Genomic DNA, 17,574 nt, shown 5'->3' with positions numbered 1-17,574 from the left:
TATTTTCAGCTTATTTTGAGTAGTTTAGAGAGTCATGACTCCTCCATGAAATCTAACCATGGATAATCATTCATGATAGATGGAAATGGAAGAGGAGTCATTTTTGTATATATTTTTAGGAGTTAGGAGTTGTGAAAGCATGAAGAACTATATATTATGCTAGGCCCTAGGTGAGTTTGTGCAACCCGGTTAGAGGTTTAGAGGTGAAAAGAGTGAAGAAACATTGTATGGTTGTACGTATCCGTACTGCTCCAAGAATTTTTCATGAAGATAAACATCATATCTATCCATTCTATGCATATAGGAGTCATACCAGTCATTTAGGATTTACTTTGAGCAAGTTTGCTATCAAAACCACAGTTCAGTCCTAGAAATCAGGCCTATTAGGCATCTTGTCCTTATTTATAGGAACCCCCTGTACGATCACTTTCAGACCCAGAACCCTTAATGAAAGTTTTAAAACTTCCAAAAGGGTATCCAAATCAAGTTTTAGTTTTTTGAGTTGTTTGGAAAAAATTTACTAAAAAGGGGAAAAACGGACTGGTGAAGACTACAAGGAAATAAACCTATTTTAAGGTCTCTACATGATGAATTGCTGAAGCTGATTGGAAGATGATTCAAGATCCTTCCAAAATAGTTCAAATGGGAAATATTATGATTTTTTACATGATGGAGAAGACCCCTGCAATGCTGGAGCATGTTTATAGAGATTTGGCACTTAGAGCCTTCTAAGGGAGTGTGGAGAAGTGAATCAAAACTAGGGTGTTGATCATTCAAGGTGAAGTTTTCAGAGATTGACTCTTATAGAAGAGTTTGAATAGGTCTTAGTTAATGATCTAAGCCTATTGGAAGATCCTATAGAGAAATAGGATACTAGGAGGCAAGTGAAGTCTCTTGAAGGGTGTGAAAACAAGCCTTGGAGTTTTATCTTACACCACAATTGCCCTGTCTTCAACCAGTTGACGTATGTAGTGAGAGTGAACATCCACATGCTTGGTTTGTTCATGGAAGGCTGAATTTCAAGCTAACTTGATAACACCTTGGTTATCGACAAACAAAGTTGTGGGGCCTGCTTGTTACATCTGCATATCCCCAAGCATTTGATGAAGCCAAACAACTTCACAACCTACCTTATCTGTACCTCTGTATTCAGCCTTTGTAGAGGAGAGAGAAATTCACTGTTGCATCTTATTGGTCCATGCGGTGGCACCAGAACCCAAACTAAACACATATTTAGAAGTTAACTTTTTATCATTAACAAAACTTGCCCAGTTTGAATCTGTGAACCCACTGACTTTAGGATTACAACTCCAAGAGTAAAGAAGTTCATAATCAGTACTACCCTTCACATTAGGAAGCGCACTCTTTTTTGCCATCCAATGATCAACCTTAGGAGTTATCATAAAACGTGAGATGTAGATGAGGCTGCCTACTAGTTGCCTATATGTAGTATCATCAATTGGAGGAGAATTAGACTTGGCTGATAACTTCAGACCTTTCTCTATGGGTGTAGGCGTAGGCTTGTAGTCCTGCATACAAAACTTGTTTAACGGAGCCCTGACATATTTTGACTGAGAAATGAATACATGAGTAGACTGCTACCAAACCTCAACGTTTAGGCAATAATGCATGAGTCCAAGAGTAGTCATATCCAAAGATTGGTATAAACTCTGTTTGTTTTGTTGAATCAAAGATGCTAAACTTCTAGTGATGATCAAATCATCCACATAAATGACCAGAAGGATGATGTCATCATTAGTAGTTTTGATGTACAAGTTTGAGTCTGAAGAACTCCTCTTCAAGCCTTCATCATAGAGGTACTTATCAATTTTCATGTACCATGCCCTAGGGGCTTGCTTCAAACCATAAAGAGCCTTCACCAGTCTAAGAACCTGGTGTTCTTTACCAGCAACCTTGAAACCAAGAGGCTGCTTCATGTAGACCTCTTCTTGTAGGTCACCATTCAGGAAAGCACACTTGACGTCCATCTGGTGGACCTTCCAACCAAACAGTTCTGCCATGGCTAGGACTAATCTGATTGTGCTCATCTTTGCTGTAGGAGCAAATCCCTCATAATCAATGCCCTGACACTGAGAAAAAGCTTTTACAACTAAATGAGCTTTGTACATATCTAAATTACCAAGAGACTTGTATTTGATTTTGTAAACCCATTTGCAGTCAATAGGTCTCTTCCTTGGTGGAAGATCAGAAAGGACGCAAGTGTTATTCTTCAACAAGCTCTGGTGTTCAAATGTCATGGTCTGTTCCCACTCTGGAATTCTTTTAGCCTTAGAATATATTTAAAGCTCAAATACACTGTGAATGTTGGCCATGAGAGCAAACTCTATAGGTTTGCTCTTTTTCCGAGCAATTCTCCCATCATTGAGCTCATCATCTCGAAGATCAGCATGTGTCTTAGCCCACCACTTAGGCCGGAGAGGAGAATCACCAACATTAGTATCAGGAGATGTTATATGATCAGGTTTCTCATCAGAATAATTTGAATTAAATTCAGGTGAAGCATCTACATATCTAGGTGATCCTATAGGAGAAGTCGGAGGTGTCTCTATAGGATTCACTGGTATAACTGGAGCTACAGGAGCTGTTGGAACCCTCCCATCAGGTGGACCTAATGGAAGCTGAACTCTCAAATCATGAGCCTTCATAGGCTGGTCTGCTAGATTAGGAGTAGGAGAAATAAACATGAATGGTCCTCACTGCTCGTCAAAGACCACATCATGATTGTACAGGAGACGAGATGTCTCAGTGTTGACCAAATAGTAGGTTTTGTGAAGACTACTATATCCAAAAAGCATGAGTTTTTGACTCTTGGCATCCGACTTGGTGCATGACGCATCAGAGTCCAAACAAAAGCAAGAGAGCCAAAAACCTTCAGGTGATTGATTTTGGGCTTGTGACTTGACCAGGCCTCTTCCAAAGTCTTACCTTTGACTGCTACCATAGGTGTGACCAGTTCAAAAGATAAACAGTAGTGTTAATTGCTTCTCTCCAAAACTTCTTCGAAACGTGTGTTTATTCGAGCATGGAGGGAGCTATCTCGATGATTGTTCTGTTCCGACATTCAACTATATAGTTCTGCTGTGATAAGTGGGGTGTGGTTAATTGGCGTTTGATGACATGAGTATCAAAGAAGCTAGAGAATTCATTAGAACAAAATTCCCCCCATTTTCTTACCTAAGAGCAATAATAGATTTCCTAGACTCTTTTTCAATTGAAGGTTTAAGCTTTCGAAATACAACAACGACTTACAATTTCTTTTTAAGAAAATATACCCACATTTTTCTCCTGAAATCATCAAAAAACAATTAAAAATACTTGGACCCAAGAACAAAAGCAGTGGCCGTATCGACATGAGCAAAATGAAGTACTTGAGAAACTCGCCATGAATCACTAGTGGTGAAAGGTGTGTGATGTTGCTTCTTAGCCTAGCATGCATTACAAACTCTAAGATGCTGAGTCTAAATCTCTGGCAATTCGAGGACAAGCTCTTCCCGATCAAGTTGAGAGAGATAGTGCACATTTAAGTGCCCATACTGCTGATGACAAAGTGTGTTGATAGAAGATCGCCAAGCAGCTATAGGTAAGTCTCAAGAATCACCATAATTGGTAACTCTAAAAAGACCACAATACTCAAGACCCATTGCAACAATAGACAGAGTCGCCCTATTATTGATGGTGCACTGATGTGAACTGAAGGTGACATCCAACTGTGGAGAGTCGTAGAAACTGATTGACTAACAATAGATTTAGTTCCATCTTTGGATTGTAGTACACACCGAGGAAAATGAGATTCCTCCCAGCAGACTGAATCTAATTGTTGCCTTTGCCAGCAATAGTGTCTTCTTTCCCTCCAAATATAACAAAATCTGAAAAAGGCTGGCAGTAGTGAACTAGTCTTTGTGGTGGGTGAAATTATGAGAGGCACTCAAATCAATGTACCAGGCAAGAGACTTCACATGATCTGTAGGTCTTTTAGCCATGAAGGTGTAAAAAGTAGATTCTATCTGCTCAATGTTCTCTGCACTATTCGCTTTGGGTTGCACGCCAGATTGCATAGATTGGGCAGCTAAGCATTTCCGACATTCAACCTTCATGTGACCATACTTGTGGCAATAGTTTTAACGAATGTTCCTTTTCCTAGAGCCTTTTGAAGCTGGAGCAGAGGACTTCTGCTAAGCAGACTGTTGTGAGACTTTCCTTTATCCTTCTGAAAGGATTTAGCAACAAAGGCTTGCTCTGTGGAGGTGGAGTTGAAACTGCTACCGAATTGTTGTTTCCACCAATCTTTCTGAAGAAGTGTTCAAAGATATGTGAACTTCAAATCAACACCAGTAGCAGTGGTGTTGAGACTCTCAATAAAATGCTTGTAGGACTTGGGTAAACTCTCGAGGGTTATGACCACAATGTCCTCTTCCTCCATCTTGCATCCAATGACAAGCAATTGATCATGGATTTCCTAAATCCTATTTAGGTGTTCTTGGAGCGACTTCTGCTCATCTGTGACAATGGAAAACAAAGTGTTCTTGAGAAAGAAGGCTCTTCATTTATTCGAAGTCTCATGAGATGCTTCCATATCTCGGCAGTTATCTTGCCAGATGGAATCTGAGGGAGTTGATCATTAGCTACATATAATTTGAGAAGCATCACTATCTCCTGATGATGCTGATCATTTGCAATCTAATAAGGACCAAGTTGAGTAGGTTGAGTTCTAGTACCCATAACCACCTAATTGTTGCCGTGATACTCAAAGATGCTTAGCATCTGCTATTTCCATGAGCCATAATTGCGACCATTGAACTTCTGATTTCCCTCGAGCAAAATATTAGTCAGAGATGCCATAGCATGTTTTTAGTGAAAAAGCGTGAAACCATGTGAAGGCATGTACTTGAAGGCACAAAAGAGGAAGGCTCAAAAATATGAAGAAGTAACCACAAGAGAGCTTGAAAAACCCAGAAAGAATATGTTGTCAGATTCTAGATCCACTGGCTAAAAAATTGAGGGTCCTAGGAAAAAAGATGACAACCTAGTTGAGCTCTCGAAAAACTTACCAAGAATCTATAATTTTTTTTTGCTTTGGCACATAAAATTAGGGTTTTGAACAAAAACGACCTGGGCTGAATAAAGCTTCAAAATAATGGTGGATTTGCAAAACAAACAAAAAATTCTAGGCTCGAATCAACAACAGAGGTTTCTAAAAACCCTAGATGCCTCCAAATAGGCAAAAGACGACCATAAAACAAGCAAAAATGACCACTGTTTTTGCAAGAAAAAATGACCACAAACAGATTGCAAAAAAAACATAAAATTGGGCACGGGTTTACCAAAAACTTACAAACGTAGTTGCAAAAAAATGGCTGTAAGTTTCAGACCAAAAAACCTTAGATGAAGTAGATATCACAAAAAATAATTTTGAAAAATATTGCTATGAAAATTTCAAACAAGAAATTATAATATTTTGTGAAAAAATTGAAAGGATTGACTCTAATACCTTATTACGAAGCAATGTAACAACCAGTTCTTCCGGGTCTTAATTAACAACTAACATACTCATAGAAATACAGATATTACTTCTATTCCATAGGAAGTTAAGTTAGTTTCATTCATATGAAAGAGATTGACGGTTAAAATCAATTAAACAAAATTTCTTAACTAAGAATTGAAATACCATTAATTAATTTTCTATGGAAGTTAAAATCTACATGCCATGGAATTTGAGATCGAAATCAAACTAGGGATGCTTCTGCAACCACCCAGGTTAGTTCACCAATACCACTATAACAAAATCATATGATGACTACCATCGAAAACTTCTATATCAAAATCAAATGTCGATTACTATTAAATAACATTATATTAAATTAGGGCATCACATACCATTGGATCATTTAGGGCTTCAGATACCACTGTATCACTTAGGGCTTCAATTACCACTGGATCATCTAGGGCATTAGATACCATTGTATCAATTAGGATTTCAGTTACCACTGTATTATTTAGGGCTCTAGAGACCATTCTATCATTCTTTTCCTTCCGATTGCTTAATTGTGGCAATAATTCAAGATTAGAAGCTATGCTCATATTTGATATTCATATAAATAAAAACAATACATAAATCTATCTCTTGCATCTAGGCGTAAAATAACTGTAACAATGAAATAACTTAATTAATCTTACCTCCTTGCATATACATCATAAAAGTGATAATACCTGTTTCCGACAAACAATTGAATGTATAACTTATCTTTGTCTGTTGTACGTCTGACAACTTTGGGAGAGGTGAAACATTGTCAAGGGCTTAACCATCCAACGTCGGACCTTATCTTATTCCCCACACAATCTCTAATGAGAAAGGCCCTCCCTACCTGGAATAGACAGGGTTCACCTGTCATTTACCGAGCATTCTGATAATTAAACACACCACTAAACTTGACAACAAGAGTTACAATAACAGAATCATGCATGAGCTATTAAATGATTCATATTAACAAAAATGATAAACATTGTTATGTCATAACTGATACTGTTTCGTGTTATTGCAAATTCCTTTCTCTCACCTCTCCACCCTTTTCTTTGGCCACACAGCCAGGCGAGTCTCAGGTGTTCGAAATCTCAGAGTAGACAACTTTGTCAATTATTCAGGAAGATTACATACATCTAGCATTTCACAATCTGTGATTACATGATTATGTTCTTTTAAGATTTCAAAATTAATTGTTTAAATCTAATATCCGTTGGCATAATGATTATGGATCCATACTAAGTTTTTCTTGGCTTCCACTTGCCATGACAAGCAGAATTAAAGAGGATCAAATCTGTAATATCAAACAAGATATCAACATAAGCGATAACCCTACAAACATATTGTGAACATTTGAAAAGGGTGGGTCAACATATACCATGTTAAGAGCTCGTTAATATTCAAACGTTCCATCAAGTATCTTTGGCTTGTACTAGATTTGTTGAAGTCTGTAATTCTTCCTATATATAGTGGTTTGGCATAATGATTGAATTTAGAAAATCAGTCTTTCTTTACCTTGCATTGAGTCCAAATTACGAAATACTGAATGAAGACAATATTGTAACTAAACATTCTATCTGGATATTAAACATTTACCAGAATGAATACCTGAACCAAGGAAAGTTACTGTCATAACAATGCTACAGTCAGAATAAAATATATGATCTGCATGAGAGTTTTTGGTTTCTACAATATGAAAAAGACGTTGCAGATGTATCTATGCAAATGCTTCAAAAAGCCGAGTTCATAAGGCTGAGTTACTTTTGAAACATGGTTGCTTAGATTGGGAGAGAAAATGGGGCTTAGGCTCACTGGATTGCATGAAACCGGGTGCTGGAGATGACAAAAAGATTAAGGAAACGTAGTAAAGATTGAAAATTTCACGCTATGCTATATTGGAAAAATAATAATATCTATCCACGACAAGGTAGACGAGTTAATAAAAAGATGCCGGACTTCAATCACGGCTTCAGTTACAAGAAGAATCGTGCCTTCTTAGCTTCTGCCGGTTGAAAGATTATTTCTGAGACTAATAAAGGAAGTCGGGTATGCATGAAGATATATCTCTGGTGAATAAAAGAAGTCGGAAAATAATATATATCCCTGCCTCCCTCTCGACTCATAATAAAAAAAAGGTTTAAAGAAGACTCTTGGCTTCTGTAACATAAAAATTATCTTGGCAAATAAGAACGCCAAGTGTTAAATTGCTCTTCAAACAAGAAAACAAATAAAAGATGGAAAAAGAGTTGGAAGGTTATAATTTGATTATTATTAAAATTTGAATGTTATTATATCTGAATATTATTATAATTTAATATTATATAAGTATATGTAAATATATTAATAGGGTGACATCACTTTATTAATATAATAAAATGGTGCTATTTCATTTTAATAATTATATGCATGTGTATACATATTTATTATGATAAAAGATCAATTAAAATCCTTTGAGGTATGTTTCATATTTTAACTCAATTATTTTATGTTTCTCAATTTATTTATTTGAATAGCTCATGAGGGTCCCACAGATGTATCCTGTTTCAAATCACTAGGTTCTCAACCCATCTGCCCAGTGATGGTGATGCTCTTGTGCCTAATTCTTTTTTGACAATGCTTCCACCCCTTCAACGTGTTTCTTGCAAAGAAATTCTCCGTAGTTAAATTATATTATCATAATAAATTATTTAATCATAAATAATCATAACGGTTAACTATCTTCTCAATTCCATGAATTCGTGATAAATGATCAACTAACTTGTTATCTTCACTTGAAATTAATACGACTAATCATCTTACCATTTCGCAAGATTATAACCAAATTAACTGTCAATTGACTTCATGTGAACCTCAACGACTATATTTCAAATTAGGTCAAAAATTGGGATGTAACAAGCAATTGGTCAATGTTTGCTTGATTTTAACAATGATCAGGAGATCAATATATACAAAAGAATGAACAATGTTTCTTTAGCGGACAACCGTAAAGAATAGAAACATTATATTCTAGATTCAAGAAACTAAATATTAGAAACATTTCTAATATTTACAAGGGATTTTAATAGATAACCATTAAATAATAAATAATGTAATAGAAACTATCTCTTATCATAATAATTCTAATATTCCTTCAAATGCGTAGTGTTAGTTTTTTTTTCTCTTTCTTTCCATAGGTGCAGTGTTAGAAAATTTGAAATTGATCTCAAATTACACCATTGCAATTAGCTAATTATCTTAATGTTGATTTAAATATGGTTTTTCTTTGCATTCATTTTTCTACAGTGATTTGGTTATATATCCACCTGTGATCCTTCAAAGAGAAACTTCAAGTAGTCTTCTTCAAACTATTTCATTAAATACTATGGGTAAAGAACACGCTATGAAATATTGATATGGCATACTTTAAATTCCAGGGGTAAAGAACATACTATAAAATGTTAACAAGGCATATTTTGTGGTTGTTAACTGAAAAAAGAACTTGAGAAGTGAAAAAATATATGGCTTAAATATATTATTTCTCTTTACTTGATTTTGCAAATGCTTTACTTATATACATTTTTTTTTTCAATTATATCAATCTTTTCAAATTTTGCTGTATGAAATTTTGTTGATATTGCCTGTAACCTGTTTTTCTAATGTGCCTAGCTTCTGAATCAATTAGCAGATTGCTGGAGGTATTTTGGCAGACAAAATTGGCGGCAAAGCTGTTTTGGGATTTGGAGTAATGTGGTGGTCAATTGCAACTATTCTGACACCTATTGCTGCAAAAGTTGGATTGCCAATGTTGCTTTTTGTCCGTGCATTAATGGGGATTGGTGAGGTTAGTTTGTTCAGTAGCTCATTTACCATGGGTGCATTTTAAGGTTTCTCTGAAAGAGCTTCAATTGGCAACTTTTTTAGAGTTGGATACAATAGTTTTTCTTATCCCTAGTTTCAAAATCTGTCACATGTCTAAAATTCATATACATTATTATGAAACATTTTATAATTTATTGAAAATGTCAATAGACTGGCTATCTCAGATAAAAACTTTTAATTGGGGAAGCTTTATAATCTGAATATGGATGAACGATCTCATTCTTGGCAGGTTAGTGCTTACGTTGGAAAGTTTGGTCTCATCCAAATCAATAGGATCTTTTTTAATGTGCAGCTCTGTTTGCTATATTGTTTTCACTTCTTACATTCATTGTAATTTTGTCAAACAATTTGCTTACAATGTATTATTTTCAATTTGAGTGTTTAGAGAAATAGTCAGAGATGCAGAAGTAGTTTTCATGGCAATAATTGTTGTTCATTTTTCACACATGTTCAAATGAAGGAAGATGCATGCTTATTACTTTCAAGTAATTTTCAGAAAATGCATCAAAGAAAAGTATTTTATTCATTTGGAAATAATGTTCAATATTTGCATAAAGGAGCAAATCATGACAAAAATTTAATGCTGAAAGTAAATTTCTCACACACATCTGACTATGAGAGTAGTCCCTACGTGTTGACATATATCTATACCCTACTGAAATCAATAACATGAAAAAGGAGAAAAGGGAGGAAAAAGTCATGGGCACCAATCATTGCCTATAATGACTAGTGAAGGGGCGTCCATCTGCATCCACCGCCTTGCTGTTCCGGATCTCGCCCTTTCCGTGCTTCTAATCCCTGTGTCCATAAAAGAAAATGGGTTAGATCCAATGGATCTAAGCAATGCTGATAGCTCACTTCATCTCACTTTCATCATCCCACATGCTATTCATATCAGTAAAATACAGACATACATCAGCAGATAGAGAGGTCGATCATGAAGAATAAAAGTATTAAAGGGACAATTCTTTTTGTTTTGAAACTTTTTACTTATAAAAAACTGATGAAAACAGGAAAAGCATAGCGGGTGGGATTGGTTTGCATATAAATAAGTAAAAGAAAACATTAAAGGGACATGTATTCCATTACGTGAAACCTTTTGTTTCATTCAGACATGACAATGTAATGAATAGAAATTAGAAATCTATGCTAAAAAATTAAGGTACAGGTATCTTTTAGCTAACAACAGAAAGATGTCATAAATAATAGCAGAGATTGTGTTATTTGTAATAACCCTCCTCAAATCTGACCTCAAAAAATGCTGATGAAAGCTCAAGGAATTTCATCAAACAATTCACATGCAAGGGACGTATGACTGATATAGTATTTCAGCTAGCTTCAAATGACTTTTTCTTCAATTTGCATCAATGAGAATCTTGTGCTCGAAGACTGCAATGGACTACACAATGACCTAACATGAGTGTGCTACTAATTTTGACTGCATATATATAATCTAAGCATGAGGAATGAACACCTACAGCCAACTGACATTTTTACAAACAGTTGGTATGCAAATTAACTAGTTGATAAATAATGATATTAAATTGCTTAAATGACACCAACAACTATTATCTTCTTAATTGCAATGAAAAATACAATGCTCATGAAATATGGCCAAGAATTTGGCATTTACATGGATTACAAAATGATAATGCTGGTATAATGCACACTTACAGCTGAAAACTTATAACACCCTAAAAAGCAATACTAACAGAAGAACCTGGTTGTAGATAGCTGTAATAATTTCCTTCAATGCTGCCCCTTCTGCTTTGCTTTTTTCGAATTGCTTTTTCGGCCTGCTTTTTCGGTTTTGTTTTTTCGGACTGCTTTTTCGTACCCGCTTTTTCAACCTGCTTTTTCGGTTCCGCTTTTTTGGACTGCTTTTTCGGATTGCTACTATGTTGAATCTCAAGACCATATCTTTCAATGGCATCAAGATTTCCAGCTTGAAGGGATTTCGTCCTTCAAACTATTGAGACATAATCTCCAGAAAATTCTCCAATTTCTTTGATATTTCCAAGCATGCATAAATGAGAGCTATCCTCTTTCTTTTAATCCCTTCCTCACTTGCTCCACGCTTCCGTCTTGCCAATGTGAGATAATACATGAGTTTTAATATTACTTCTTTTTTTCTTTTTATAAAGTCCATGTATGTACTCAAAAGGGGGACTCTTGATTTTTTATAAAGTGACTTTATGAAACATTATAATATTTAATTTAAATAGTCACTTTACCGTTGTAACTTCAAACATTAAAATAATATACCAAATAAACTCGAAACCCCACATATAATAGCTCATCAGAAAGAGCCCAACAAAACGCATCTCATCCTGTCACTGAAAATTGAAAGCACTGCATCCCCCTTATTGGCTTACTAAAAATAGTAAGTCTTTCCGAAAACCCAACAAACAAACTCCGTTTGGCCTGTAATTAAATTTGACTAGGCCAAATAACCTCAGGATCCCTTTAGAAGTCCTGCTTAGCCCTCGGAACCATACAAAAATGGGCTAATGACAATATACCTCCAAACTGGCTAAGTGGGGGACATTACATTATCAGTAAAGCTAGTTGCAGGAGGATCTTGGCAAACATCAGGTTTGCTGTCAACAGCTTAATTGAGATTACCCAAACAACAAAAGATCAAAAGGAAGCAGGTGCAAAGTAACAGGGAATTGAAATACTTTAAGTTAATCAGTGCATGGAGGAGACAATTTTCAGTAGCCACAAGTTTTCACATTTATTGCCAAACAATATGATATATGTAGAACGGATTTGTTAAAAGCAAAAGGGCTTAACGGGGACAGATTGCTAGAAGAGAGAAAGAAACAAACAACACATGTATGAAACTTTTATTCTGTTTCAGTCGTCATTTTAAAGAATGGAGGTATAGACTATTTTCATAAGTTTGAAAATGTTTAAATGGTAAAAATGAGCAGAGAAGCTTCATTATAAACCACAGATCTGAGGTGGTAATTTAAACTTTTCTAGTTTTTAGAACAAAAATGGAAGAGTTACAGCTGTGGTATGACGTGTTAATGCTGCATCACTCATACAGCAATAAAAAAGTAAAAACAAAACCATAAATTGTGCCCAGATATTGCAGATCTAAATAAATATGATGCATGATAGTTTCCGTCAAGGAGCAAGTAACAGAAAAGTCTCGAAATATGGCCACTTTCAGCAAAATAATTGTTTATATCAGTTCTTACAAATTTTTGAGAAGGGTAACATACATCATAAACATCAGATATGAGTTCCTAGCAGCTATATAAAAAATCACAAAATCTGAGATGATGATTATGCCCAGATTTTATGGCTTTCCAAAAACAAACAAGCAAAATTATCCTCCAAGCATCTAAAAATACAGTCAATCAGCTGCTAAATACAACAGTAAGAAGTGCCCAGATTTTATAGATGTAAAGTAAAAACTTAACCAGCAGACATGTTACTTATTTTTCATGCCCATGATATATGCGAATTCCATAAAGAAATGAAGCAGGAGGACAGCTTACAGCAGTAAGCAACTGAGTTACATTTTTGTCTTATTTCCAAGCATGCGAAATATGACTCACGGCGTCTAGTAGAGCCCAGCAAGAAAGAGGAAAACCCACAAGAAAAGAAGTGCGGGTTCGACTTTTAAATATCAAAGATAGAACACAGCTATAGCAAAGCTCCTTGATTTTCATACCAAATGTGTATTTTCAGTCATGCTGAAGCAGAGGAAGTAAAGGAAGCTTCAAGACTTAGCAGGAGCAGAGACGTCACCAAGAAAAATTGCCATTTCAGTTGTAAACAACGACTCCAATGCTTAGATCTGAGGTAGACACCAGTCGGCAGCCAAGAGAATCATTTTATTTTTTATGCCAACAGTCTAAGGGGCTTCTCAAGGCGTCCATTGAAGGCATCATTCACCAAAAATGAAGTGGATAGAGCAAAATCGCAGGGGGTTACTCTCAGACGGCTAGGGTTTCAAAACGACCCTGCTCAGTTCATTTTTGCTCTTTCTCGGACATGAAATGACAAATAAACCTATCGACTTCCCCTTTTATGACTTTCTTAATTGCATTTAAGAAGATTTCGGGTCCGGTTACATTCTATTTTTTAATTGCATTTGCATACACTTGTAATAACGTATTTGTATAATGTTTTAGAAAATGCATGCACATTTAAAATTTATTATTATTCTTTAGTTGATTTATATTATTTCGACTCAAAGATAATAATAGATTTTAAATGCATTTTGGAGATAAATAAAGTAAAGTAAAATAATGCAAGTGAAAAGGGAGAGTTCATGTTTAAATGTTCTTTTATTTCTCTTAATTGCATAAGTATTAGAAAGGTTGTAATTATTATTTTTATAATTGATAATCTATAAATCAATTATTAAAATAATAACATTCATGCAATTAAGGAAATAAATAATAAAGTCTAAAGGTCAAAGCGAGTTCAAGGAGGAGTTGGGACTTTGCAAATGCCAAAATTCAAGCGGACAGCTTCAGTTAATATTTTTAGAGGCCCAATTCAGACTGAAGACTTCAGAGTGCATTATGGAGTTATTTATGGCAGTTTGGGAGACTTTTTTGCATTTTTCTTATGCATGGTTGGTGGAACCTCAGTCAGAGATATTCTAAGCATGTTTTTGGGATTTTTAGAGGTTCTTAATAATGAGTTAAATTTTTTTTTTTTTTTGACCTAGCTCTCCTATTTTGGGACAGTTGTATTGTTGATATATACTCCTCTTATTTTTTGAGGAAGGGGTTCAGTTTTTGAGAGAGGACGCTTATGTGATTTCATCCTTAGTGTCTTTTTTCTCCATTATGCAGATGTACTGTTTTGAGGGCCTTTGATGCAAGTAAAGTTTTCATTGGAACTAGTTTTGGAGTTGACAGATTTAGTTGTGTGCGTTAAGGTGATTGATGTTATTCAAATTATGTTTTAATAATAGGCCTTTCTGAATGATGTCTTATCTTGTACCTTCTTTATCTAAATAGCTGTTCATAGGTTTTGAGTTATGTTTTCGTTATTGATGTATTCGATTGTGACCAAATTCCTTTCGTATATTTTCAAAAGTTCATAAACCTCCTCTTAAATTATTGATATGAATTAGCAGATCTTCAAATAAGGTTTTTTGTGATTGTCTTGTCAAATCTTTCATTGTGTCTTAGGTATAGCAGTAATCTGTGTTATCAATCTTGGTGTATCACCTTATTTCTTTAAGTTTTCCGTGTTTTAGGTTATCTTTTTACCCTTTTCCATCTGAAAGTTTCACTTCTCCATTAGTATAAGTAAGGTATAAGATATATCATACAGGAACCGGCCTAGAATCCGGAGTTTCAGCCAAGTTATAAGTTACCCACAACTTTTGGCTGATCCCATGTTTCTCCAAAATCGCTGCGAGTTTTAAGACTTAAGGCAAATTTTCAGGGTGCAGATTTTGGAGATAACAATAATATAGTACAGTGATTGAAAAAACTAAAATACCTTTCCGAACAATACTTTTTTCAAAAGCCCTCAACTAGATTAATTTAAGATCTGAAATTACCATTTTCCATGAAAATATGAACTACCTAGATAATAAAATTGCATTAGAGATCCTTTCAAACATACCAAGAAAATATGATGGACTTTAATAAATTATTGTAATTGCATCGAGCTCCAGTAAGCTCCTAGATATGGACGCAACAGCTAGAAAGAGTTTCCTCTACTGATAAAACTGAAAGACAATGCAATAGGAACCCTAGGCTCCACTCTCAGGCCAAACAATCAATGTCAAAACTCAAATGGAAGCTCTAGAGACTCAATGCCACACACAAGAATGGTAGGACCAGATGCAAGGATGGTACAACCAACCAAGGAAGATACAAATAGAAAACAATTCCTCAAAACCTCCCTTTGGTCAACTTACACAAGTCTAATGTGCAATAATTGTTAACAAATCTGAATATGAATCTCCACAAATAAGCTCCACTATGATTCTTGTATGAAACCACCAAAAAATCCTCCAGATTGGATCTTTAACCATTGCAGAAGATGTTTCTTGCTAGGGTTCTCCATCCTCACAAAGCCTAAGATGGACCAAGTCCAATCTCCAAAACCACACACGCTTTTTTCAAAAAGAAATATCAGAAATCACCAAATCAACATATCTCAAATGAAGGACAAAACCTGAATATGTAGAATCTCAATGAGAAATTAGGGGAAAAACAGATTAGATCATAAGGGCAACTTATATATAACAAAATAACAACATTTTCCCTATCTAAATATTTCACATGATTCTCTTCAAGTGGAAGTCCCCTTTTTCTCTATAAAATATCATTTAAAAATTTATTATTTTCAATTTAGGAGGCCACATAAAAAGATCTTAAAATATTATTTTTGCTCCTTAAGTCAAACATCCACTTTATTTCACTTAACTGATAGTCACTTTATTAAAATATTTAGGTGAAATAATACAAATACTATTTCCCTACCTTTTGAATTTCATCAAGTTCTAAAACTAGAATCTACACTTTGGCATTGAAGGAAGGCTAAGACTGAGATGAATTACTCAAATTTGCACTTACAATAAATAGTAATATGCTAGAAATAACCAAAATGATTCAAACCTTGAACCCAAAGATATTGATATTGAAGATATGACTAATTACGAAAAATAGAAGTTTCCCAAAACAAGGATTACTAAAAATAGTAATGGCCTAAACTTAGTAAGTCATCCAAGATTTCCAACTGATCAATTTGTTGGGTGGATATTTTGCAACCGACAGTTTTGAGTAATATCTAGTGGCAAAATAGGTAGATCAGCCCTAGCGTGTGAGAGATAGTCTCTCCTACCTTAAAGGGAAGGCTCCCCCTTCTCACTGTTCCTAGGATCAACTCAAGGTAAGCAAGAAGTTGAGAGATTTGAAAGGGTATTACCAAAATTCTTTCCTCTTAGCTTTCAGAAAAGAATCCACTTAGAGTAATGGGCAAGACGAAACCTCGAACTACACTTCTATTTAAAGTTGTAAATGGTGATACTGATAAACCAACACTAACTCAAAGGCTAGCTAAAAGCCTATCAGTTTGGCACTAAGTCCGGTCTTAATCTATGCTATAAGAATGGCCTTTACTATTGGGAACAAAGACTTCCAGAAGTAAAGAATTCTAACTATTTTTGTGAATTAAGAAAGAGATACATGCTATAGTCAAAGCTCATAGTCTATATATCTCCACAATCGCTCTCAGGCAAAGCTGCGGCTCTAATTGCTAACTAACTCTTTATTTTCAATTATCAAAAATTTCAAAACACATGAATCAAAGATGACAAATGCAAATCACAGTCAAAGCTTCCAACTTGCACATGTCACAATTGCACTCAATCAAAGTTCAACTTCAGTTGTTTTTTTTGTATTCACTTTTCTTTCAAAATATTACTACACAATCAAAGTTATACTTGCACAATTTCTCCAAGCTCTCTAGTTCTACAATTTCTTTCAAAGTTATACTTGCACAATTTTGCCTTAAGCGGCTAGTTCCTTCATGGCTCCTGCGCGACTTCCTCTCCTGTGATCCTGTAGCGATGGCTCCCATTGTAGTTTGCTTCCTGTGTGGCTGTGACTTGGCTGGTTTGCTCACGACTTCGACGTTGCCCTTGCTTCCCGTTGCTTCGTTGCTTCTTGTTGTCGTTGCTCGTTGCTTGCTTGCTTCCATCTCATGCGCTTGTTCATTTACCGCTCCTTTTGTCTCTCGAGATTTTTCTTCTGTTTCGGCTGCTCGTGCTTGTGTTCCTTTTTCCTTCCTTTCTTGCACGCGGGTTACTCTCCTTCCTTGTCGTGAATGGTTAGCTTGTGCTTGTGGTTGCCGTTGCCATTCTTCTCTTGTCACTTCTTACTGCTCTTGCATTTCTTCTTTCTTCATCTCTCAGATTGTTATCTTCTCAGTTGCTGTTTTTTGGAGACATCCATCCATTTTGGTACAATGGTCTTTTATCTTCATAAGGCTTCATCACAAGAGTCTCATTGGTGTGCGGATACCTGCAGTCATTCCCCTTGCCCGTTGCAACTTTTAAGAAGCAGTTGCATGCGTTACGGGAAACCTCCATCTTGCTTCCTGCATTCTTTCTTTCTGTTCCTTGGTGTGGATAGCGTGTGACTGGCAGTGGTCTCTTGCAATGGGGACTTCCGAGCCTATTCCAG

General features: G+C 35.5%; 1 protein-coding gene across 2 annotated transcripts in view; it reads left to right on the top strand.

Moving 5' to 3' along the window:
* The window catches only part of LOC149544787 (ascorbate transporter, chloroplastic-like), a 117,261-nt gene that overhangs the window by 13,276 nt on the left and 86,411 nt on the right, over positions 1-17,574 (top strand). For both annotated transcript variants that reach the window (XR_016355071.1, XM_089795359.1), the window contains exon 4: positions 9,204-9,359. Coding sequence is in view for 1 of the 2 variants with exons in the window: in XM_089795359.1 (XP_089651485.1) it covers positions 9,204-9,359 (156 nt within the window). In the remaining variant the exon portion in view is untranslated. The remainder of the gene's footprint in view (positions 1-9,203; positions 9,360-17,574) is intronic.

Source organism: Cupressus sempervirens, chromosome 8, assembly GCF_028749045.1.
Source record: "Cupressus sempervirens isolate cs-2001-9-10 chromosome 8, ASM2874904v1, whole genome shotgun sequence".
Lineage (NCBI taxonomy): Eukaryota > Viridiplantae > Streptophyta > Pinopsida > Cupressales > Cupressaceae > Cupressus > Cupressus sempervirens.
This window is presented reverse-complemented; position numbering and strand designations above follow the sequence as displayed.